Raw genomic sequence first — 24368 nt, 5'->3', positions numbered from 1 at the left:
ACCGCAGGAAGAATCACGATTGTGAAGCGATTGTAACAATGTGAGATCCTGATGCGTCTGCCAATAATTGCAGTAGCCCAACCTGCATATCGTACACGGGAAAATCGCCTGCCAATCGCTCTGATCAAGGTGTTGGGTTGTCGCAATTGCAGATGACGAAGGTATCTCGAGCCAAGAGGAAAGATAGTACAAAACTTCATCAGGCTGAACCCTTGGTAAGAGTGCCAGTAAGGATATGCAACGAAGAACCAATCTGGTAGGGTCAATTACGAATAATACAATAAGGACTTTACAAGAATCAGGCAAACCACGGTATCGGTCATATAAGCATGCGGATGTGAGAAGAGATGTTGGACAAATGTGTCGATGCTCTGGTTCGATAGAGGCGTATGCGCTTGTGAAGTGCGTTGATAAAGAAAAGAGCCAGTGGATACACAAGGCTGTCTATATATGATGCGCTGCTGCAATGCTTCTGCAACGAAGCAAGCCCCGTGAAAACTCGTACAGCCGTCAATAATAGAACAAGAGCAGCTGTATGCGCCCATATATGCGCCCATTGATCCGTATGGCGAGAAAAGAAGCAAGAACATGGGCGGACACAACTGTGATGAGTGCCTGCCCATCAATTCTATTCCTGGATTGTCGCCAGCTGGTGCAAGGCGTCCAGACATGGAAATTTCGCCCATTCACACTAGGGGGAGAAGGACGCCGAGGTGATTCACCGTAGTGGATGTGGACTGATAGGTGTGTTTTCACAAGGTCGAATGGTGTGCGGGAGGGAGATAACCGAGCGCAAAATCAGACGACGCACTCACACTATCATGCCCACCCATTTTGCAACGCCGGGCCATCTCTTGCGGACGACAGGGTCCATGAGCGCCTCAAACGAGTCCTGCAGCAGATGCGCGAAAGCTGTGGCAAGTATGACGCCGGTACCGAAGTGCTTTCCGATGAAAAACACGATGCCGGGGACGCGCAGGCCTGGTATGCGTCGCGATATTGACGGGAATGTGGATGCTACATTTTCGGTGGCGTCAGCGCTATATAGTAAGGTGCGTATGTCCATCTATCCACTACGTACCAAAGAGAGAGACCAAGAAAATGACGACCATGAGCTGCAGCCGCGCTTCTGCCCACGAGAGTGCATCAGGCTCATCCGCCTGCCATCGTGCAGAGCGATACAAAGGGGTCTTCCCAGTATCCTGGCGTAACATTAAAGACGTGTCGTAAGATTCGGTGTTGTCGTAAAGTCGTAGATCTCTAAGAATGCAAAGGGACTCGGAGCGAGGAGCCAAAATGCAGAGACGCGAGTATGCGCTGAAAGAGAGATGCCTGACCCCGAATTTAAAGACGGCGAGAGGTGGGGAAAGGCAAGAAGTAATATTACCGGATAGAAGGGCTGCGTGATGGATCGAGTACAGCACAGGTCAGGAGAGCAGTGTAAATGCAAAGAATAGTATTTGTACGGAGATGCTTTGGCGCTGGGCGCTGAGCAGCGAGGACCTTCACAGTCGCAGGTAGACGCGCATGTCCTCTTGCGTCAGCGCTAAAGCGCTAACCTCTCGACAACCAATGGGCATCCTCCACTTCCTGCTGTTCAACCACTTCATGCTTGCGTTATTTAGGATTGAGTGTTAATTCCTCACTCAATGCCATTCTCCAGATTTTGTAGACTTGCTCAACGCGGTCTTCACGACCAGCTACAATGACGTTCGAGCGAATAGATTGCGAAGCATTAGTAGTTAGTTGTCGCACTTAGGCGGTGATGTGTAGGCTCTCATTAAGAGATACGACGTGTATAGACAATCTCCGCGCATTCTTATTCTCAAATGTCAGAAAATTTGGCTTAGGTGCGTTGAACAAAGATGACGTAGTTCTGCAAGGTTGATGTAATTTGTGGAATTCCACATCTGACAATTGCTCGAGTGACTCCTCGCCAACTTCCCCTCCCCCTCCCCCCTTACGTACGATGTGACGAACACTCGAACACTAGTGTAGCAAGTATGGATTATGCAGGTATATTAAGTGTAGCATGACAGCTCGAGACATAACATTGACTAAGCGCGATGCAAGGATCCGAGCAACGACCGGAAAACGTCATAACATGGCGCCAACGATAGCAGTGATTATGTCCAAAATTTGAGAATTGGGAAACTCAAGACAAAGTCCATAGCGCAATTTCAGTCCATCATCGAAGATAGTTGTCCCTCATAATCTCCCGTAGACAAAGGGCCATTCACCCATCGTACGGGATTAACTCGACGCGCACTGGGGTGCAGGTCTCATAGGTGTAGTCTTCGTTGTCCGCATTGGGCGCGTACACCAGGTTCACCTGGTTCGAGACCCAGGTCGTCGTCGCGTTACACAGGGCGAAGTTGCCCGCGTCACCGTTCACAGCAAGCTCGACATAGCTCCCTGATACCAACTGCACTTCACACATCAGCATAACTGCACTCAATAGGATCAAGAGAAGGTACGCACCGCAGCGCAGAATATCTCCGCCGTGCTTGGGCTGGCTTCCTCGCCGATGATGGTGAACAGAACCTCATCGCCAGTATCAGTCCCGAAGTTGTAAGCGCCGAGGCCATGCTCATCAGTTCCCGGCTGCGGCAACAGTGCGCCATCCTGCAACGTGATGTACGGCCATTCATTCTCGCCCCACGATGCTTCCGTCTGCCAATGGGTCATGTCAATATATGAGGCGTATTCAGACGAGACTACTTCGCTCACCGACAAGACCCACTCGCTCGCCGCGGGACTGTCGCCTGCTGGGCCCCACCCGAGCACGAGCGGCGCACCGGTGGCATTCGCGCCCGCACCGGACGGAACCGCCGTGAGGGTGAAGTTGTACGTTGGTGTCACAGTTGATCCTGCACCGAAGCCTGCACAGGGGCCGCTCTGGCGCGCTTGAAGCGCCGGTACGGCGAGAGCAGATGCCGCGAACGCGAAGGAGAGGACTGCGGAGGCGAACATTCTGCTGGGGGCTGTGGGCAGGGGAGGACAAGGAACGAGGGGACTAAGACGGGCAAGCTGGTGGAGAATCGGCATGTCCTGCGTCCGTACTTAAGGCATACAAGCTGGCCGTACGTTAGTCTGCTTGGCATGGCGTTGACACCCCGAGAATACGTTGTGCGCATCGGATAGCCGACCTTGATCGCAGGCCTGACTGTGATGTCGGCAATTCAGCCTGCCAAGGAGAGCGGGGATATAACGCCGCACAACAGTCCGCCCGGGAATCTCACAGACCAATTTGGGAGTGCGCCCAGGACATACGGAGACTAGCATACTCTGGGCGCAAATGACCTCAGCTTGTGGCTGTGCAACGCACGGCGTGTAAGGCCTCACCGAGGAAGATTCACGCAAAGCTGTTGAGATCATCTGACGCGCAGACCGGTCAAGCGTCACGCCGGAGAACGCTCAGAGATGGCTGGGATCGTTGAGGTAGTTTTTCCCATACAACGGCCAGCAGAAATACTTCTAGAGGGTATGTTTAATTGTGAGTGGACCATGGCACCGCTTCGCATGGATGACACGCTGACGCCGACATCAATGTTTCGGGCGTAGAATCGTTCTGCACAGTAACTGTATACAGTAAGGAGAGGTAATCCATAAACAATAGACACATTACCACCACCAGCGAATCAATGAGGATTATCGACGAAGTGCGCTTCCTACAAAATATCCAACTGGTCGCAGTAGGGCTCATGCGCCCGCTGAACATTAGATCGATGATCATGCCGAATCCATAAGAAAGCAGAAAGTACTCACGTTCCTATGTCTGTCCATTGTTTCTGCGATTTTTGCATGAAGCCGCGAGGAATATATTAGCATGTAGTCGCTAGTGCCACAGAGTTACGGGTAGCGTACGTTGCTCAGTCAACACACCTTCGACAGAGAGGAGTTATGCATCGAAGAAAAGTTAATGGGCTGAAGGAGCAGCCATTCGGCTGTCCTTTATCGACTTGACAGTAGAGGCGCGGCTGCGATTACTACTGTCGGCCTCATTTGCTGACAGATGGTGGACTCACGTCATGTAGTTTCGAACCGTGAGTCTGAAGTACAACCATGTCGATGCACTGCCATTGTAGCGGCAAGTGTTGGGAAAAGAACTGAACCCAAAAACAGTGTCGATGGAGTTCATGAAATGGCATGCCTACGACCCAATGCTTGGATATGAACCTCAGGGTGCCTATTTTCAGTCGATACGAGTTAGTTAAAATTGCATATTTCCGCTCAATGAAAGCTTTCAGTACAATACAATCCCAATAGCGAGAGACCTCCCTGCAGAAACTTACGTACCGGTCGACATAGTGAGTTGCACAGTAATCTCTGTTCCAGTCTATATCTATGATCGGATAGTCTACATCGCACAAGTGAACATGTCTACTGTCGCGATTATCAATGAAGCGAGCGCAACTGTGGTTCCAATATACTCACTTTTAGCCTGTTTTCGCCTTCAGGTTCCTCCAGAGCGTCATGAACATCACCGCGCCCACAGCGACCAACGCCACCTGCATCCCCACAAAGCTTAGCATCCCGATCTTCACACCCGCGCCACCCCATACTGCGCCCGTCACCCTTCCCGTGTAGTTGCTATACTGGATCGCCATGCTGATCCGAGAATTCCACTGGCCCGGCAGCTGCTTCGACAGTAGGCTCAGCGTCACCGTGCTGGACAAGTTGAAGCCTAGTGCAATGAGGAACCAGCACACGAACAAGCTACCGTACGTCACCGTACGCGAGCTCATGATAGCGATCGCGATGAGCAGGCCGGCGAGGCCGATGCTGGTCCCCACGGCGAGCGTGTGTCGGTCCTGCACGCGCCGGGCGACGAACACGTTCGCCACGAGGAATGGCAGCGAGCTGATACCGCCGAGGGCGATGAGATTGCCCGCCGCTGTCGGGCTGAAGTGGAATGGGTTAAGGGTCGAGTCCGAGCCAGTGAACACGGGTATGTTCGCCTCCCATGCACCCAGGATAAAAAAGCATGTCATTGCGAACCAACACATCGTGGCCGTGACGCCCCACTGAGGACCAGACATTCTTATCTGCTGCGGCTCGCCGAGGTCGGGGCTGCTCGAGCGCTGTTCGATAGTTTGGGCTGTGTCGCGAATGGGTGAATCAATCAGCGGCGAAAATGAGATTTTGGTCTGCCCACAATCATTCTGTATGGCAGATGGCCCTGCCTCAGTGGGCGCTGCATCCTCTTGAGTCATGACAGCCTTCTTATCATCGTCTCTGAAGGAATCCTGTTGTAGCTGAACGGGCTGCAGTTCGATGTCCTGGGCCGTGCGGGACACGGCAGGAACGTCTTCGAAGCATAGAGCCGAGAATACCCAGAAAACAGCCCAAACGCCAGCAAGCACCCAGGTAGGCGCCGTGTAGCCATTGAAGACGCCGTTCGAGAACCCGACCTTATAGCTGCAAGTACGTCAGCAGGGCGGATTCCGACGAGCGGTGTACATACAATAGACCTCCGAAGAAGGGTCCGATAGTCATACCACCGCCTTGCCCAAGGACTAGCCAACCTGCGAGCATGGTTCGGCGGCGCACGCCTACGATCCGCGGGTCCGAGCAGTATCGCTTTGAGTACATCCAGAAGGTGAACCCAAATCCAGACACGATCCGCCCGAGCAGTATCAGGTATAGGAAGTTGGCGCGGTACGCCAAGCTGTAGAGTACATTGCCCAGGAAAGCGGAAGCACATGCGAAATGCAGCGGCCTCTTGTATCCACCTACGCAAACAACTGAGTAAGATGGTTATAAGTATTTTACGATGAGTATACCTTGATCGAGCTTCATCAAGGGCACTAGAGCGAGCCCAGAGAAGACGGTGGGGATACCAATGACGAGACCAGAGAACGTAGCAGTACCGCCCAGATGCTGTGCATACTGGTCTGAAGATGATACAACGATGAAGAAAGAGACCTGTGCAATTTACAATGTCACGGCACGATCACCCTTACACGATTGCTGGACTCACCTGCAAGAGTGCGCTTGCCAGGAGAACGATCACCAGGGACATCGTCTTTGGCAGCTTGAACTCGTCATAGTCCGTCTGACCAGCGAACGCCGCATGCTGGACTCCCCCATCCAAACTTCGTTCCGTCACAGCAGGCTCTTCCGCAGTGGACTGAACGGCCTGAGCGCGACGGTGTCTGGCAAGCGGAGGCAAATCAAAGACCGTGGAGAGCACCTTGAACCGAGACATGATGAGAATAACGTCCTCAGGTATACACGATCGTTCTCGCTGGAAATAACGAGGTCCAGCTAGCAGCCGGACAAAGTGGTTTAAACGCACCTACTCTGAGACTAAGATATTTATAGCGCCTCCGTTGCAACGCCGAGCCCGCAAATCCGTTGATGGACGCCCTATTTTTCATGATGAGCGCCACGAAAGGTGCATCATTATTAGCACATTGCTAAACCCGTAGCCAGTCGCTACTACTACGCACCGCGCGTGGGCAGTGCTAAGTCCGAGAGGTGGGACACAGGAGGAAGCAACCTTGAGATCGCTAGCCTTGTTTGGGAGCGATCACGTGACTGACGCGCGACGCGGTGGCTAAGTACCCAGCGTGTTTTATCTGGATCTTCGTATATACACACGCCGGGAAACAAATATATACATGGGTGAATGCATCCACAATTTTAGAGGCTTTCAAGAGCCCTTACGGGGTTTGAATCGAGCCGGGTGCAAGTCCTTGAGCCTAAGCGCGCTGCATAGCGGCTTGTTCCGCGTGTCCCATAACGGTATGGACAGAGATTGGACAGAGACGCGCTGGTGTGTGAGATGCGACACCGTTTTTCAAATATTCAGCGCTCAGCCGGGGCTTCAACGGAGAGCCGCGCCCGCGCAAGAGACCTGCCACCAGCACGCAGTATGACGACTGTGAGAATGTCTACGGAGCGCACGTTTGAGAACAGCTTGGGACACACAACGAGTAGGAGCACGCACAAAGTATGAGTACACCGTTCGATCAGGGAAAGAGCAACGGACGACAGCAAACTGAGAGTGATTGAAGTCCGTGAGACAGCGAACAAGAACCCTGCATAGTCGACGGCTCGGATGGTAACAATACAATGCGGGACGTGGACCGTGGTATGGTACCGTATGTTTAGGAATAGCCTTCTCAGACTCAGGCCTCAGATGAGCGTCGATCTGTAGTAGGCAAAACGCCGTCTATGACACTGAGGCACCGCAGAGACGTCAATGTCATGTATGTGACAACGGCCAATAAAAGTGGAGGCGAAGCTGTAGTGGGTGCAGGCGCGGTACGTGCGCTGGAGGAAAAGCGAATGCGAGACGGATTCGGAGAGAGGATAGTATGGGGGCTTGGGACAATGGCAGACTCGATGTATAACGAAAGTAAGTGTACCGGATCATCTCGATTTTCTGCAGGCGGAACGTTGCTGAGCCCGACGAATCCTGTGAGAACGACGCGCGTGACGGCTCCGGCTTGGTGAGTCTTGAGGAAAATACCCTTCCTTCAGATCCCCCCGCTCAGGGAACGCTGTCCATATACGCGCAATCCTGGCCCTGCAGATGACTTTCCAGCCACACCTTAATGCAAGCAAATCGGGTCATTTTTGCCCTGTCGACGAGCGCTCCCCAGAGGGCGTACCATGATCGTGTGGCGTAGAGTCACCCGGGGACTCTACCGAACCGGCTGTTGCATTTTGCGGTACAGGTTTATCGTCGCACGCTGGCTCGGCAGGTACTCGTGCATCCGTTGATTTTGACGAGGAAGGTAGCTGAGCATCGGCATAGGTGGCTGACGGCACCCAGACGGGCTGCGATATTGCAGACACCACGTCTGAGGCGTCATGCGGGTTTGTAACGGTGGCAGTGTTGTTCGTACGCCTGTCGTCGTCGGCACTAGCCCCTGCATTAGTCATTACAGCGTCCTGTGCGGTAATGCTCCCAGCCCCGTCACATATCCAGTCACCGATCACTTTGTCCCAATGCATTCCAAGTCTGGACAGTCCGTGTCAGCGAGCTGATGAAAAGGCGATGAACTCAGCGTACCTGATGTTATTCCGGAATACGCTATGAGTATACACATTGTTAATGAAACAGTGGAGTGTACAAGATGCGAGGTCACGCACCCTAGAATACCGCGTGCATCAAGCATTGGCAAGCACAATGTTAGCCCATGCGCTGAATCTTCATCTTGCACAGCCGATCTATCACTGTATATTAGGACGCGCACGATAACGTGTGTGAGGTTGTGGAAGATCGGCCCAGAGAGGACGGTATCAAGCTCGCGGAAGTCATCCATCAGCTTTCCTAGATCTATGCCAAGCTCTTCGCCGGGTGGATAATAAGGGCTGAAGTATACTTAAATCTTGGATAAATGCGCGGAAGTGACCTGCGATAGGATTCCGATCACTGGTGCACACGGATGTAACATATTGTTGTGAGTGCTTTGAACTGTGAGCTCGAGGTATTTGAGGCATGTATTTCCAGAAACATCGAAGTATGGAACTATACATACGGATCGTAAGAATTCACGAGGGAGCATAGAAGGGAACGGACCTGCACCGTGGTCTGCATGTACCCATTTAGGCCTATCCGATGTTACATGCTGTACTAAGGGTGAGTTGAGTGGTAGATGGTAGAGTGATTGTGAGTTTTTGACGAGTCTCTCAAGAGCGGCGCCGCACACTGCCATGAGACCAGTGTCGACGAAGAAGTCAACCAGGTCGGTCACAGAGCAAGGGTCGGAGTATATGCTGAAGCCCGATGTCAGTGCGACATCTGCTAACTGTAATGGTAAGCCAAGGTGTACAGTAACACTTCTGAGGTCAAAGCCGTGTTTCACAAACGCGCATGATCTGCATAATTCGAGGGTTTCGAGTGCAGGGAAAGCGCACAGGAGGCGACGAAAGGTCGTGACCGAGGGAAACTTAGCATCATCGAGACATAGTCGTTAAACGGCGCTCCAAGGGGGCACCTGTGCAAGATTCGGGGGAGCGACTGGGCATCTCCTGTTACTGATGGCAGCCATGAAGTCGACCAATTCAACATAGGAGAGTCTCAGTACCAAGTCATCGCGCACATGTTCGACGTTGAGTGTCTCCAGCTACGTGCACGACAGAAGGCGGAAGCGAGAGACGGTAAAGGCATCAAAGGGATGCTGGGTGAATCGGAGATCATAGAGAGTGAGCTCTTTGAGCCGCGGGAGAGCGCAGAGCAGACGGCCAAACGTCAAAATTGATGGAAAGATGACGTCGAGGAGGCAGAGTTTGGTAATCGCACAAGCGACCAGATCGTGCAAGACGGCGTCCAAATCGAAATCCTGCGCCCGCCACATCGCGTTACAGATCCTCAGCGTACGAACGCTAGGCCATCTGCCTGCAAGCCTCGACGCGAATGTCGCCAGATGTCGAATCGGTCGGCGCTCGTCTTTCCAGTTCCCGCCTATGATCGACACCATCGATGGCCCACCCCAGCGTCGTAACTTACCACCAGGAACATGCGTGCTCCACCCCCTCTACATTCTTGAATTCCACGCCGTAAGTCTCTAGGCACTCCAGTGCCATCCATTCGAATCCTCTGCACACCACCCTGCATCGTTCCAACGCGTCGTACTCGCCTTCCTTAGCCAGGTCTTTGAAGATGTCCAACGATATCTCGTTCGGGAAGGGCTGCACCATGGTATACAGACCTTCACGATGTGCCAGTAATCCTAGTTGTCAAGATGTCTGCACGCATCCCGGTTGCGCGATCTGACAGAGCTCACCAGATTGTCGCAGTATCAATGGAAGGTATTCGGTCTGCCGTGATTTAGCGAGCCGCAGTTGAGACGAGGTGCGTACGCATTCATTTCGTAAAGCTACCTGATCTACATTCACTGAACATGACAAACCTTACTACCTTAGCATGACATAGCTTCCATGCATCGCTTTCCGATTCGACCCGTGCGACTCACGCTGGCTCTAGATGATTTTGTAACCTATTTCTTGCTGGCGGCGACGCCTGTTATTCCTGCAGAGTTGCTTAAAGGATGTTTTCCCCGCGATCTCGCATACCGGCGGTGGCGCCCCCGCTCTTACGCCCGCCTTCGTCACGTGCATGGCCCGGGACACGCTTACATACGGATATTCCCTTATTCGGAAGTCACGGTACCGCTCGTGGAAGTGATGCTGTGCTGTAGCAAATGGAAAAGCTGTAAGTGGAACGAGCACAGTTTGGGGTAATCATGGGGCCCACGTCAGCGTACCGCGCCCCGCATCGTGCATGCGTCTCGCCATAATGGCTGCCGATTAGCGTAAGGTGAATTAATCGGTGTACATTACCATATGTGACATTACAGGTAATCGACACTTTGTAAGGGTGTCATATCGCAAAATCAACCGCTAGGCTATGTAAACGAACGCCGCTGAACGTTGTTGTATATATCCGGCCACATCTGCATTACTAAGGTAAGTATATTCGCTTTAGTCACTACATGAGACAAGCCCGTATTTGGGTCTTCAAGTTAGGTACATCAAGTACGCACACAAAAGGTGTGATAAGTGTCTCCACAAGCCGACGGTGGTAATGAGCACGGCCGGATGGCCACGCCGGGTAAACCTGCCAATGTCACCATGTCATTCTAAGGTGTTTCCCGCTTGACAGCGGCGATTGACATTGCTGCACAGCCTAGGCAGAATGGGCTCAATTGCAGCATGTGCGAATAGCCTCGTCATTTATGAGCCGATTGTCGTGGACATGACCCAACAGAGTCAAGCACCAGGGGAAAGATGGGCGGTCACACATGAAGTGACATTGTATGGCGTCGGCTGCAAGTTGAGGAAATGGGAAGCATGCGTTGGGCGAGCTGCCGAAGTGGGCCGTGGACGACCATGGCCGCACTGGTCGAGTCGTCAGGGATTGATGGCCATGATGGCACACCAGATCGATCGGGGTCAATCGTGAGATCTGATTGCAGGTGCCAGTTCACCCTTTGAGGCGGCCCGGGCTAGACACCATCCTGCGTTTTGCATGCACTGTCTATGCTAATGCTACTTCCGCACGTCCCTTGGCCTTACAAGAATAAAGCGTGACTCACTGATTCTTTGATTCAGAAGGAATAAGCAATTTCCAGGAGCCTGCCAGCAGAACAAACTCGAGCTACTATCCGCGTAAGTGCAGACTCTTATTTCCCCGTATCATGACGCTTACATCAATGTTTGATATTACATGCGTAACCTCGGACATTGTGGTTGCCGATCGCCGTCGCATGCCTCGGCGGTCATGAGACATGAGCCGGAGCCTTGATGCACAGCTTGTGATACGCAATCTGTCAACGTTCATTCTCAAATCTTGATACATTGTGGCCCAGCTAATCCATCCGTTTGGATCAATGCCCTATTTAGTTGGGTATACCTGCGTGTCGTAATCTTATTGAAACACATTCGCGTCGAAAACGGTATTCAGCGGGACGTGCTTGCTCAATGTGTGTCGATTTTTCTCCCCAATCCAGTCGGGCTAGGAGGATGTTCCGGACAGTGGGGCGACCCAAACGGCCGGTGTATATCTGAACTGACTTCCTAGTACGACTCATTGAAAATGTCGTCCAGATCCGCGCTCTGAGTTGTTCATGTGTATGTTGGGCCATTCGATGCCGTTGTATTAGCTAAACCTGGGACTTCAACGCATAGTAGAAGTGCATAGAAAGCACATTTGTCGGTGCGTAACCTATTCACATCTTTCAAGGCGATATTCTGAAATACTAAGTATCTCCGGATCATCATTCTGCAAGATTTGCCTGGTATGGCCTCGTCCGTGTCTAATCTAACGTTTTTAAACACAGGTCCATCACTGTTTGAGATTATGGTATGCCTTCACAATTTCCCCGTGGCTTTTCAGGAAGCCGCATGGACAATGATGAGCATGTGCTCATCCATCTGGCGGCCGTACCACTGACAGATCAACAAACAATGCTGACGAACCCGACTCTCTGGTAGCAGAGGACGCATGGACCACACCATGTTGCGGGACTCTAGGCCAACATTCGACAGTATATAAGGCGTGCTGGGGGACCAGCATCCCTCAAGTTCTTTCTCTCGACTCGTCTTACACCAAAGCACCAACTTCAATTCCCTATAATACATCTCCCCCGTCGCCACCATGTCTTTCAAGCTGACCACTTTCGTTCTCGCTGTCGCCCTGGCCTTTGTGCAGGTCAACGCAGAATCGCACACCGTCACGTTCAACAACAAGTGAGTATAATCATGCCTCGAATGGAGCTGTCGCTGACGAAAGTGTTACAGGTGTGGCTATGGCACGGTTGGTCATCGATAACTCCCTAGTGCCCTTACCATGTTAACGATGCTCACAGCCTTACCTGAGAGCGTCGAACGGCGCCGTCTTGTCCACGGGCGGTAGCTACACTTCAAACGGCGCTCTCGAAGGTGCCATCGCGTATGTGTTATGATTTGTTTCTGGTAACCACACTCACAATGTACCCTAATACACACACAGTTATCTCCAAACCGGTAAGCTGCCCTGTCACTACGCTATAGCCATCGCTGTGGCATGTTCGTACTGACCACGCATTCTGCGACTTACCAAAAATCCAGGCTCTTGCGGAAACAACGGCGAAGGGTGCACGCTCGTCGAGACGACGCTCCAGAACGGCTACAGCAGCTCGGACATCTCGCTCATCTCGCCGTAAGCTCACCTGCCCCATCCGGCTACGTGTCTCCTGACGTCTCGCTCTCCGACAGCCACTCGTTCTCCGTCAGCAGCGGTTTCGGCTACTTCGACGGCTGCTCTGGCGCCGGCGCCGACTGTAAGTCCCGCGCGGGATACTGGCATGGCATGGCTGACGAACGGTCCATTAGGCACGTCTGCGGACTGCTCTGATGCCTTCCACAGCTCCGACCAGACTTGGGTGCAGGTGGGGTGCTCTGCCGCCAACGTGAGTCGCGCTCTCATCTGCACTCCTGCGGAGCATGCGTACTAATCTGCATCTGGCAGGTTGGCCTCGCCATCACCTTCTGCGACTAGATGGTGTCAAGATGCCTCAGGAATAGCGTATTTCTTGGTAAAATGGACGCGGCGTTCCTTTTTCCTTACCATGTATGTCGGGGTATTTAATGGGACTCGCAAGGCTATTTATTATTTGGTAAAATTGTCTCAGAAATGACAGCACACGGGTCATGACTGCTTCGTCCAAGCATCTGATGTTACTTGTGAGAATGATGCCCACCTGATTTCCCCATTTTGCATCCATGCACATTGCTCGTTGGCATTCAGCATCAAGAATGAGCAGCCATTAACGAGTGGCTGTTGTCACTGCGGTGTAGCCGTTATCAATAATGGTCTCTTGGCGGTTCGTGTGGCGCCCTGGGGGGAACACAAATTGATATGTCACAGTCACCGCCCCTCCTGCAGCATTGTACAAGCGAGACAGATGTCAGCAAATGCGCGATTATGACATAGCCGCGACAAGTGCCGGCCGTGTGCGTGGGCACCAGGACGATGTTCTTGCCTACCTTGTAGATCATCTCGGGGGATGTGTGGGTATGTCATCTCCATTCGTACACACCAAGCGCAATGGCGCATACGCGAATTCTGTCGCAAACATCTTGATGAGGTGGTTCCCCGCAGACTGGGACATGTTGTATGCGCCCCGCAGGCGCCTACATCAGCGCATCTCGTGAAGCACAAGGTACAGGCAGGAAGCAAACCTGGCACTTGACGGTCTTATTGAAGCCGCCGATGCTGGCGATGTTGATGACGCTGGATAAGTGCGGCCATAGGTGACCGTGGAAAAAAGTACCCACAAACAACACTCCAACTGATTCGACCAGACTGAAGAGACAGGACACAGGAAACAAGCATTGCAAATGCCTCGAGAAGCACGCTACCTGAGAACGGTGCGTGTTTCCGGAATAATTCAGATCTGCAAGTGGTCTACTTGCGGAAAGGTCCGACTGAGCTGGCGAGATACCACAGCTTCCAACTTGAACACCTTATGAGTTCTATTCTCGACTACGTGTTCATTTAGAATTTCCCTTCATAAGTCAAAGTCAATGAATATTGTCTTTAGCAACCATGGAGGACGACTCGGAGTATACGTGCGGCTAAATTGTTTGGCGCTTGGTTAGGTTACGCCGCAGACGCCGCTCTACAGCCGGATCGAAACACGTGCCTGGACACACTTGCTTAAGTTCAGGTACACCGCGACTACCAACTTAGTTAGGGTGTAGCGTACGTGAAGTCGTGCCACTTCAAGCAGTTGGGCTACGAAACGGCTGAGCTGCTGATTGAGTCACTCTCACACTAACGTGGAGCTAGGACTTGGCACAAGTCCGCCCGTGCTAAAGAAGAATGCCTCGGAGGGCACGCATACACTTTGTTTCCCTTCACTCATCTCTAGTAAATCTCCCTATTTCCCTGTATGGCCCATTGCTTGAGCGTGGTGTAGTATGTCTGATGCACAATCGTACACATACCGGAACAAGCTGCTAACGACTGTATGTCAGCGTCCACAGGGACTTGCTGTTCACTTGACTCTTGTTTCTGCTCAGAAGCAAGCAGGTCGCGTGGGCACCGAAAAAATCGATGCATATGTCGGCTGGACTGGGATGGCGTCAGCCTCGTCACTTGCGCATTTTAACTCAACGGACGCAAGTGACCGAGGACTTGAAACAATCGAAATTGATCCTCAATACGCCGAGGCACTTGGCTTCGCTCTTGGTGATGTGGTATGTTGTTTGTGTTATTGTCTTTATGCCTCTTTTTGATCGTGGATTGAAGGTAGAGATTGGCCTACTTCATGATCTCGGCTATGCACAATCAGTTGCCGCGGAACCTGTCACCCCCGATGACTGGGAAATCATTGTAAGCCTCCTTCGGACCTAAGCTGCCCCTAAATTAATGCTGGTACAGGAAATTCATGCATCACACGTAGAGTCTACTCTATTATCTCAGGTCAGAGTGGCTATGACAGGGCAGGAAATCAACGTATGGGTGTTAGGACGCACCAGGGTCCGTCTCAAAATTGGTCAGTACGTTGCGTTCCTCTGGCACATGTTCACCGGTCTGAATCCGTGCTCGTCTATGCGACTTGTAGCATCCCTTGAGCCTTCGTCAGGAGAAAAGGCTCTCCTTCTCACAACCAACACCGAAGTGAGTATCGCGCCGAAACCACACGTCAAATCCAAATCCTCCGTATCGCGCAATCCCCGCGATGAAGCCAAGGGCCGGAACAAGCTGACAAAACTGAATGGGATAAACGGTCATAGTACTGATACGAGCATAAGCAGTAAGGACGCGTCCGCTCGAAAAGAGGGACCAAGCAAGAAGCGAGTGCACTTTATGCGCGTTCTTCCACGCCGTTTCTTCTCTCCGCCGGGCTCTCTTACAGACGCTTCAAACTCCGATAGACCGATTGTCTACGTTTCACGCGCAATACTGATGTCGCTCTCGCAAGACACTGGGATGCCTACCTCTGTCTTCAGCTGGTGTGCATCCGTCCGCAAGCTGAAACCTCCGGCCGACCCTTGTCGCGAGCAATCGTCCACTGCGCCAGCTGTACCGCCCGCGCCTCGCATCTTGATCCCTAATGGTTCCAGCGGACCGGCGCCCAGCGATCAACCTTCCGCTGCCTCATCCCAAGATGAAGTTGTACTCAAGTGGTCCCCGGAATTCTCAGTGCCTTACGGGCACGTTATCTTTGCCCGAGGTGTTCCGGATATAAACGACTGGGACTTGATTCAGTGATTCCCCGTCGCCTACATACAGTATATTCTTCGTTAACTCGTGATTCGCAGGATCACCTTTATTAGGGAGCATGAACGCCTCCCAGACAAGTATCCTGCTGAAATGTCGAGCGAGAATGGGTATGTTTCTGAGAGATTCTCGCAATTGTGCACTGATTTCGAAGCCGGAGTAGCCATGTTGTAAAGCTCCAGCACGGGCTGGCTGGCATCGATGACGTTCTTAGCAAATGCGTCACATTCTGTCTGACAAATCTCGCGCTGCATGCGTTCAGCGGGAGAATCCGGGGAGGTATGTATGCAGTCCGGGAAGTTTATACCGAGATGGCGCTGACATCGACACATGTAGTTCCCGGATTGCTCGTGACTGGTCGGTCTGGAGCGGGAAAGACGTCTCTATTGCAGACTGTTGCTAAATTAATACAAGAAGACCCTAAAGTCTATGCACGTAAGCGATCGTTTTTCCTGACCTCGCGCGTCCGTACTCATGAAAATATGTCAGATTCGCTTTATATCGATCTGTCCAAATGCTCTGAAATGCCTGTCTCCAAATTCCGATCGATGCTCAGGTACTGGATGGACAAGGCAGCATGGCACCGTCCGTCTTTGCTGTTAATGGACAACGTCGACAGGCTCCTGGGCGCTGAAGCCGAGGTAGGCGCTAACTCCATATGTTCGCGGAATCGATATTGAGCGTGCGTGCGCACAGCATGCGGATTCGTTTCGTAATCGACATCTTGCAGAGTTATTTCTTGCGATGTTTGGCCCGTCCTCCAAGTCTGCTGCGTCAAATGCGAATGGTGTAGTCTTGCTGGTAGCCGCAGAGTCACAAGCAGCCTTGCATCCGACTATCAGCGCTTCTCATTTATTTCAGGAAGTTGTGTCCCTAAAACCCCCTGGAAAGGATGCACGCAGAGACGTACGTTTATAGAGGTGTGGCTCTTGTAACAATGCGCTCATACTCAGGCATTTAGATTATTGCGCAACTAGTCCAGGAGCGCATTGATTCATCCAACATTGTACAGGACACCTCTATACCCTTGAACTATACCGCTCTGGCGACACAGACGGAGGGATATTCGGCCACGGACCTAAGAGATCTAGTAGCAAGAGCGGTGCATCGAGCCGCGATCAGATCCTCCCCAAATGAGAGCGACGATCTATCAGTACGTGGAAGCTGCAGTCGGTAGGTATTAGATGCTGATATCTCTATGACACCAGACCACGCTCGTACCAGATGACTTCACTTCAGCACAAATCGATTTCGTCCCACACTCCTTACGCGATGTCAAGCTGCAGAAGTCGGACATCGAGTGGACAGACATCGGAGGTATGCTTCTCGGTTCGCGGGCGATATCGATTTGACACTTTCCTCGATGCTCAGGCCTGAAAGAGACCAAACATGTGCTGCGTGAAACGTTGGAATGGCCTACGAAATACGGTCCGATCTTCGCTCAGTCTCCTCTTAGGCTACGTTCGGGGTGAGGCTGTCTCTACTATCTTCCTGCTCGATAGGGGCTGATATCCCACAGGCTCTTGTTGTATGGCTACCCAGGATGCGGCAAGACGCTCTTAGCATCAGCGGTTGCGAGGGAGTGTGGTCTGAACTTCATCAGCATCAAGGGTCCCGAACTCCTCAACAAATACATTGGCGCGAGCGAAAAATCGGTATGTGTGACTGTCTCACATGCGCAGGTGATCTGTGAACTTTGCGCCTCAGGTTCGTGACCTGTTTGAGCGGGCAAGCGCAGCGAAGCCATGCGTTCTCTTCTTCGACGAGTTTGACTCCATCGCGCCCAAACGGTGAGGAATCCGACGGTTGGAGCATCATGGGGAACACAGCTCATGGAGGCATTGCAGAGGCCACGACAGTACCGGCGTCACTGACCGCGTCGTGAATCAAATGCTGACCCAGATGGATGGTGCCGAAGGCCTCGATGGTGTCTACGTGCTGGCTGCTACAAGGTATGGAATACGCAGCCCCATTCCATCCCACCTAACGAAACACTGCCAAAGTCGACCGGATCTGATAGATTCGGCGCTTCTCCGACCCGGACGCCTGGATAAATCGCTCTTGTGTGATATGCCGAATGTCGAAGAGCGCAGAGAGGCGAGTCAAACCAAGTCTGGTGCTGGGCTACGCATGTACGACGTGATTGACCCTCCCCGGTGCAGATCCTGGAATGTCTTGGCCGAAAGATCAACATCGCGGCATCCGTGGATCTAGACGAACTTGCCCGCCAAACAGTGGGGTTCTCAGGGGCCGATCTCCAGGCCCTTGTGTACAACGCCCACCTGGAAGTCATCCACGATACCATCGCGCTGGCCACGTCCGCTGCCACCAGCAATAAAGCGGAAGACGCTGAAGGTGGCGACCCTAGTCCATTTGAGTATGCCGTCTTGGGGCAATCAGAAACGGACCAGAAGAGGGTGCTTTCGAGGGCGGAGGAATCGGCGTTTCAGCGGCGGGTGGGTTTCGTGTCCGAGTACAAGGAATTTGCGACATGCTGAGCCCCCCACAGCTGCACAGAATACTGACGAAGCCGTTGAAGGCTGCAGAGAGCCGCCAGCTTGCAGATGATACAAACAGACCGGTACGCGATGCGCGTGTCCTACACCAGCGAGAAATACTTGATGACCTCACAGAAACGAGAAATCACCGAAGAGCATTTCCTGAAAGTATTCCAGTCGACTCGGCCTTCGGTCCCTCCGGAAGAACGGGAGCGCCTTCGCAGAATGTGAGTTATTTTCCCTCGCTTGAGCTATGTTCATACACTCAGCGCATCATATCACTACAGTTACCACGCATTTGTGTCTGACAGAAGCGGAGAACTACCAGTGCCTCCGGAAGGCACAGATGTGGGAAGCAGGGTGTCTCTGATGTAGACGCTTGGGTGCTCTTGTTTCGGCAATGTTTGTGGCCGGTTCTTCCATCTTGTATAAATGTGGCTGAGCGCAGATATTCACATGCGCCCAACGTGTCGCATTTGACGAGAGAAGCGACTCTGTGAGCTTTTGTGTAGCTTGGCACACAGTACTAGCTTATGCCAATTCGCGCGAAGTCGTGCACGTCTCAAATGGGATCGATACTGTCGTTTAGTAAAGGGATATACATGGCTAGGTAATGTTTGTCCAAACATAGTCCAGAATTAACGGATTACAAGGCACGTAGCGTATCAGGCGCAGAGTATACTGGCTATACATACGGAATAAGCTGGACACGCACAGGGTAACACGTCTCGTAAACGTAGCTGCTGCCGTTCGAAGCCGGTGCGTAGACAAGATTGAACTGACTTCCGGTCACCCAGTCGGTCGTGGCTGCACACAGGGAGAAATTACCCGCGCTACCATTCACAGCCAAGACATCGTATTCCGACGATGTCTCGTTCTAGCACATAGTCAGCGGTGCACTGACCAACGCGGTGCACCAAGACGTACCACGGCGCAAAAGATCTGCTGGGTGCTCGGATCCTCCTCTTTTGTGGTCACGAACCAGATGACCTCTTCGCCCGCGGTGGGGGCAAACAAGTTGTAAGCCCCTAGGCCATCCTCGGAAGGCCCCGGCTGCGGCAGCAGGGCGCCTTGCTCCAGGACATTGTAAGGCCATTCGTCTGAACCCCAGGATGCATACGTCTAGCCCTGTGGCATCAGGCACTAGTCATTTGAGCTGATGGATGTTAGCTCACTGAGAAGACCCACGCGCTGGCGGCTGCGCTATCGCCAGGTGGGCCCCAAGCAAGGACCAGGGGCGCACCGGTACTATTTGCGTTACTTCCCGTGGAGTTGTACGCTGCAAGCGTGAAGTTATAGGACGGAGAATCCGTCGAATTTTCTCCAAATCCAGCGCAGGGCGACCCATCCTGCCGCGGGGGCAGACGCGGATTGGGCATAGCCAATGCGAACGCTGCAAGCGGAAGAGCAAGAGCAAGAGCAAACATGTTGGCGACGAGGGAGCAGTCTCAAGGAAAACGAAGACGATGTTCGCTACAGCTGCGCGAGGTGCAGAACCCTCCTATATACACCGCGAAAGACCTGGGCACATGCAATGACTCTTCTCGGCGCGGCCCAGTTGTCCATCCGTGGCTGCAACGGGTTCCACGACATAGGCTCGGCCGGGGAGAGCGCCTTACCATTCCCCTAGGTCGGTCTGCGGCGAGCATAGAGGGGTAGCGGGTTCCACATAACGCCCACTGCCGTTGACCACATTCGGACATCCGAAAGGTCACCCGGCTACACCTCACTGCAGGCCGGCTGTGTCGTGGCACATTACTAGTGTGCTCCCACTGCTGAGCCTGTCAGGGCCGACGTGCTGACGGATCTGTGGCGCGGAGCCGCACCCAAGGTAGCATAAACAAGGCCCAATGCAGCTCCGGGTCGGAAGCATGATGTAGCGCGCGCAGGTTCCGACCCCTCGGCGCCCCCCGGTGCTTTCGTCATCGTTGAACGTTTTGAACTGCATCCGCCACCGCAGACGTCCCAAATAAGTGGAAACGCTGTCAGACGTGACGTCTGCATCGGTGGCGATTGTCTTGGCTATGATCTAAGCAGGAGATTGAGTTCCGGACCAAGGCTCAAGAACAACTCGCTCGAGACTCGGGTGGTACAGACATTCGCCAGTCTCACGCAGGCAAGACGGGTCCGGTCAAGATCGAAATCTGGTCGGATCGAGACGTCCGGAGCTGAAACGCAAATGACGCGCTGCACCCCGGCGCACGGGTTCTGTACCTGAGGACAGGGGTGTCTGACAGCAGAGAATCCATAGGCTTGCTGCTGAGATCAAACAGATAGAGCTTCACCGGGCACCAACGTGAGAACTCGCGCAGTCAATCAGTAATAGAGTTGTGCATCATTGCTGTGGCTGTAACTCGCTCGGGCCTGCAAGACGCCAGCACGAATCAAATCAAAGTGGACGTAGAGCATGATATAACTCTCATGGTCGATATACCTCCCTGCCACAAGAACTGACCAACAGCCCGTTAATGTCTCCAGAATACGTCGATGGATCTGCGAGGCAAAGGAGCCTAGAAGACGACGAGCGTTCCACGATCACCTCGACACCGGAAGGTCATGGACGGCAGATCCAGCGCCGCTGCCGTGCTATACCATAGCTTCTGCTCTACCTCAGCCGCTCAAGTGTAACATGTGAAGGGAGGTGTCTCGAAACTGAAATTGCTGTAACAGAACGAAGACATACTTTCAGAATCACACGTCCTCGGAGCCTGCAGCACTTCTGTGACCTCCAGGAGTGCGCAATTACATATTGCAGACGAACACCTCTGAATATGACTGATTATGTCGTGGTTAGAGCCACCAGGTGCTCAATCGCTGCTGGTACCGGCTGAACCGATGTTGAAGCGAGCGGGATGACGCAGAGGGAACAACGAGAGAGAGGTTGAAGGTTTCCATGTCGAACGAAGCGGATCAAAGAGAGGAGGAGCGGAGACTGATCGACGGAAAGAGCATCGGGTTGTGCTGCCTGTGCAGCAGGACTCGGAACCCAGCGCTATTTACACAGCCCAGCAGAGCACGCAATGCACACTCGGTGAAGAGGAATTCCCACAATACGGTGCAGTGCCAAGTGAAGCGACGACTTCTGCCCACACGAGAGCCGTCACACAACGAATGGCCGCTGCTTACGGCATTATTGTTAAAATCACAACACAGTACCGCACATCCGCAGTCAACATTCGATGTCACACGCAGTGGTGATACCAGTCTACGCGCAGTCCCCGAAAATTGGAGACGCCGCACGCGATCTCCGTTTATTCTGGGCGTCGGTGATGGCCTACCACCGATTTCGATTATAAAGTCGAACCGCAATTTATCCAGGTGGTACAGACCAGAAAGAGAGGAGTCCGAAGGACACCACCGTCAAAGCAAGCTGTCGGATTCAGAGTCGCGTCTTTTTACGCGATCACGTGCTCGCGTAAGCCGACCACGCGAAGCAATGTGAACCACACTGTGAAGGGAAAGCTCAAGCAGTAATTGGTGCACGACGAGAACACACAGAATGCCTACACTGTATAGATGTTGTCAGCGTCCATTAAACATAATGTACCAGTACTATCTACGTATATTCTAATCTCGAACGGCCTGCGCAGCTCACCACCACCGTATCTCCGTCCACACAAGCGGCAAGAACACGATACACGCGGTCCAGAACTAGACAGGTGTCAGTCCGTGGAATGGAACGCGTCGAGACGACAGCGCTACTCACCACCTGGGCGCACTTGAACACGAGGAAGGGGTACTCATCAAGCCTGGGCTTGACATCGACAGCCTTCTCGCCAATGGTCACCCGCCGTGGGTGTGTGAACATTACCCAGATGGCGTACAGAGCGACAGCGAAGAAATGCCGTGCGAGGAGCATGGTGGATTGTTCGATGCTGATTGTCACAAGCCGTCAGCATGCTGCAGAGGAGAGCATGCCGACGACTTACCCGGCTAGCAGGCATACGGGACCACGAATGCAGTTCCCGCCCAGTTCAAAGTACTTGAAGCAGCCCGTGCGAAGCACCTCAAGCAACTCATCTACAGGGGGGTCAGCCAGGTATCTCACATAAGCAAAGGCACCGACAAACCATCTGCACCGAACAGATCGTACAACGCGACGCTGAGGATGTTGATAGTAGATGCGAAGCGCTTGCGCCTCCAGTGCCATCGGTGCAGCACGCGGGACACTTGCCGCCAGTCCGAGAAGTCGTTCACGCCACCAAATAGCTCCTTCAGCATAACAACGTCGTTGAAGGCGACGGTCATCCCACCGCCCGTCAGTGGATGGCGCATGTTCCAAGAATCGCCGAGCAGGAACACGCCCTCCTTCGTGTGCCCCGCACCTTGCTCAGCGGGCGGGAGGAAGGAATTGGGCATACGCCGCAGTCGGTCCTTGGCTAGCGCCTTTTCGACCGGGACGTGCAAAGCGGATGGAAGCTGGGGTGCAATTTCGTCGAGAATTGTACCCTGTGCGACGACCTAAGACACGTCTGAATACAAGGTGACAATGGACATACCTTGATGTCAGATGGTAGGGGGTTCTTGAGGTCGACGAGCATCCGAGTATCGTGCTCACCGATTTGGTACAGCAACACCGGTCCGTGCCCCTTCACAAGGACAACGGTCCCATGCTGCTCCATCGGTAACTGCGCGTCCTCCAGCACGACACCGACGAAGTGACCCTTCACGTCTGGCTTCACTCCCGCCCCGCCCAGCACTGCCGTCCGGAAGTTGGAGAAACACCCATCAGCGATGACAGTCAAGTCCGCGAAGAACGTCTCCTTTTCGACCGGCTCGCTCGAACCTTCCTTCTTGCGTGTCGCCCGTACGCCCAAGACACGACTGGTCACCGGACATTCGATCAGCTCCGACACCGTCGCCTCGACGACGTCTACGCCCTCTGCTTGCTTGGCCTTTGCGCGCAAGTTCTGAATGAAACGGCCATGGTGGAAGCTACGCCCCTGGTACGAGTCGGGATATGGAATGTGCACGGGCTGGCCGTCAAGGACGACACAGTAGCCCCTAGCCGGAATGGCGTCGATGTTCTCTAGACAAGCCTCCATCCCGAGCTTCTGCAGCGCCATGACGCCCCCGGGCTGAAGCAGCTCGCCGACGATGCGGTCCGGTTCAGCGAGAGAGCGCTCTAGGAGGCATATCCGGAGTGGCTTGGATCGCGGGAGCGTCGAGAGAGCGTGCGCGAGGGCAGTCCCTGCGATGCCAGCGCCAACGATGAGTACGTCGTAGTTTGTAGTCCACATTCCGGGTTGGGAGTCCATCGTCACCAAGCTAGCAGGCCTTTTGAACGTCGTCGTACTGCAGTCGAGAGCTGGCCAGGACAGTTGTCCACGCCAGGCTGGACTCTAGCTGGAGCGCGGTAACAGCGCATTTTCGTGGTCGACCCACTTTCATGAATGGCTTGTGATATTTCTCGGTCCAAATATGGGAATTTCTCACGACGCAGATAGATGCCTGCATGATCTGTCAAACTCGAGCAGAGTCGAGACCTTCACTTGGAAAACAAGCGACATTTGAACGGCCAAAAGCAGCGAGCAGAATCTGAGCTCCCCTCCTCGAACAGCAACAAATAAGCGACTGCTCGTCGCAAGCGCTCGCAGTTTCTGGCTTACGCTTGCATGATTCGCCAACCTGATTGGCTGGTCCGAAACCGTGATCAAATGACGGCTGCATCACGCTTAGTCATCTGTGACGCCACATTGGGGCGCTCAAAAACGGCGAAAGGTCGCTTGTGTAACGGCGCGCTACCGCTCTTTGCTTGACCGGTAGCCGCTGCTATTACTTTATCCCGTTTGCTCGCTCATACGCTCGCCTTCATGTCGTGCTTCTAAAATTGCTAGCGCTCGTTAAAACTTCTCTACACTGCAGTATTTAAGGACGATAATCTTGTACTTCTCGGTAGCGTACATTCTACGAGAAAACAGCCTTATAACCTGTCTATCGTCGTGCGTTCTGTGTGACACCACTGTCTTGCTCAAACAAGCCGCGAGCGTCACAGCTTGTTTCCCAGAGAAATTTAAGTGGCAAATTCGAATGTACCTACTTACCTGGTGCTTGAGTAGCTTTGGCTGCCAATTGGTTCGAGCTATGAGAGGAGGTGATGGGGCTTTGTGCGAGAGAGGGAGGATGCAATTCTCGACATCGAC

The 24368-nt window shown here is 53.1% G+C and overlaps 8 protein-coding genes across 8 annotated transcripts; 2 read left to right on the top strand and 6 right to left on the bottom strand.

The window, feature by feature from the left end:
- Positions 1 to 829: 829 nt before the first annotated feature.
- POSPLADRAFT_1081136 (hypothetical protein) lies at positions 830 to 1021 on the bottom strand (the record flags this gene model as incomplete). Its single annotated transcript, XM_024482998.1, has 1 exon — positions 830 to 1021. A coding segment is annotated over one exon (192 nt), but the record flags the coding sequence as incomplete, so codon positions are not given.
- A 970-nt stretch (positions 1022 to 1991) lies between these two features.
- Positions 1992 to 2973, bottom strand: POSPLADRAFT_1169458 (hypothetical protein; the record flags this gene model as incomplete). The annotated part of the gene is made up of 3 exons (XM_024488062.1): positions 1992 to 2425; positions 2482 to 2673; positions 2731 to 2973. 3 exons carry the CDS (start codon positions 2971 to 2973, stop codon positions 2237 to 2239), a joined length of 624 nt encoding a protein of 207 aa, XP_024339614.1. The 3' UTR covers positions 1992 to 2236.
- Positions 2974 to 4439: 1466 nt separating this feature from the next.
- Positions 4440 to 6211, bottom strand: POSPLADRAFT_1140707 (hypothetical protein; the record flags this gene model as incomplete). Its single annotated transcript, XM_024485209.1, has 4 exons — positions 4440 to 5421; positions 5468 to 5735; positions 5787 to 5928; positions 5984 to 6211. The coding sequence occupies 4 exons, from the start codon at positions 6209 to 6211 to the stop codon at positions 4440 to 4442; spliced, it is 1620 nt and encodes a 539-aa protein (XP_024339613.1).
- Positions 6212 to 7581: 1370 nt separating this feature from the next.
- On the bottom strand, positions 7582 to 9657 carry POSPLADRAFT_1056185 (hypothetical protein; the record flags this gene model as incomplete). The annotated part of the gene is made up of 4 exons (XM_024480741.1): positions 7582 to 7975; positions 8027 to 8047; positions 8107 to 8328; positions 9467 to 9657. The coding sequence occupies 4 exons, from the start codon at positions 9655 to 9657 to the stop codon at positions 7582 to 7584; spliced, it is 828 nt and encodes a 275-aa protein (XP_024339612.1).
- A 2458-nt stretch (positions 9658 to 12115) lies between these two features.
- On the top strand, positions 12116 to 12997 carry POSPLADRAFT_1046217 (hypothetical protein; the record flags this gene model as incomplete). The annotated part of the gene is made up of 7 exons (XM_024478973.1): positions 12116 to 12207; positions 12259 to 12274; positions 12327 to 12399; positions 12568 to 12658; positions 12715 to 12779; positions 12832 to 12908; positions 12968 to 12997. 7 exons carry the CDS (start codon positions 12116 to 12118, stop codon positions 12995 to 12997), a joined length of 444 nt encoding a protein of 147 aa, XP_024339611.1.
- Positions 12998 to 14323: 1326 nt separating this feature from the next.
- POSPLADRAFT_1142071 (hypothetical protein) lies at positions 14324 to 18600 on the top strand (the record flags this gene model as incomplete). The annotated part of the gene is made up of 20 exons (XM_024485381.1): positions 14324 to 14419; positions 14479 to 14700; positions 14753 to 14836; positions 14885 to 14999; positions 15069 to 15714; positions 15769 to 15837; positions 15882 to 16006; positions 16064 to 16162; positions 16217 to 16368; positions 16424 to 16633; positions 16689 to 16880; positions 16936 to 17044; positions 17099 to 17195; positions 17247 to 17382; positions 17435 to 17517; positions 17575 to 17679; positions 17731 to 17866; positions 17890 to 18183; positions 18274 to 18452; positions 18513 to 18600. The coding sequence occupies 20 exons, from the start codon at positions 14324 to 14326 to the stop codon at positions 18598 to 18600; spliced, it is 3237 nt and encodes a 1078-aa protein (XP_024339610.1).
- Positions 18601 to 18910: 310 nt separating this feature from the next.
- On the bottom strand, positions 18911 to 19652 carry POSPLADRAFT_1141492 (hypothetical protein; the record flags this gene model as incomplete). The annotated part of the gene is made up of 3 exons (XM_024485308.1): positions 18911 to 19096; positions 19153 to 19347; positions 19401 to 19652. The coding sequence occupies 3 exons, from the start codon at positions 19650 to 19652 to the stop codon at positions 18911 to 18913; spliced, it is 633 nt and encodes a 210-aa protein (XP_024339609.1).
- A 2164-nt stretch (positions 19653 to 21816) lies between these two features.
- POSPLADRAFT_1141655 (hypothetical protein) lies at positions 21817 to 23465 on the bottom strand (the record flags this gene model as incomplete). Its single annotated transcript, XM_024485323.1, has 5 exons — positions 21817 to 21876; positions 21932 to 22100; positions 22155 to 22245; positions 22296 to 22674; positions 22725 to 23465. 5 exons carry the CDS (start codon positions 23463 to 23465, stop codon positions 21817 to 21819), a joined length of 1440 nt encoding a protein of 479 aa, XP_024339608.1.
- Positions 23466 to 24368: the final 903 nt, after the last annotated feature.

This window comes from Postia placenta, assembly GCF_002117355.1.
Source record: "Postia placenta MAD-698-R-SB12 unplaced genomic scaffold POSPLAscaffold_6, whole genome shotgun sequence".
Classification (NCBI taxonomy): Eukaryota; Fungi; Basidiomycota; class Agaricomycetes; order Polyporales; family Adustoporiaceae; genus Rhodonia; species Rhodonia placenta.
This window is presented reverse-complemented; position numbering and strand designations above follow the sequence as displayed.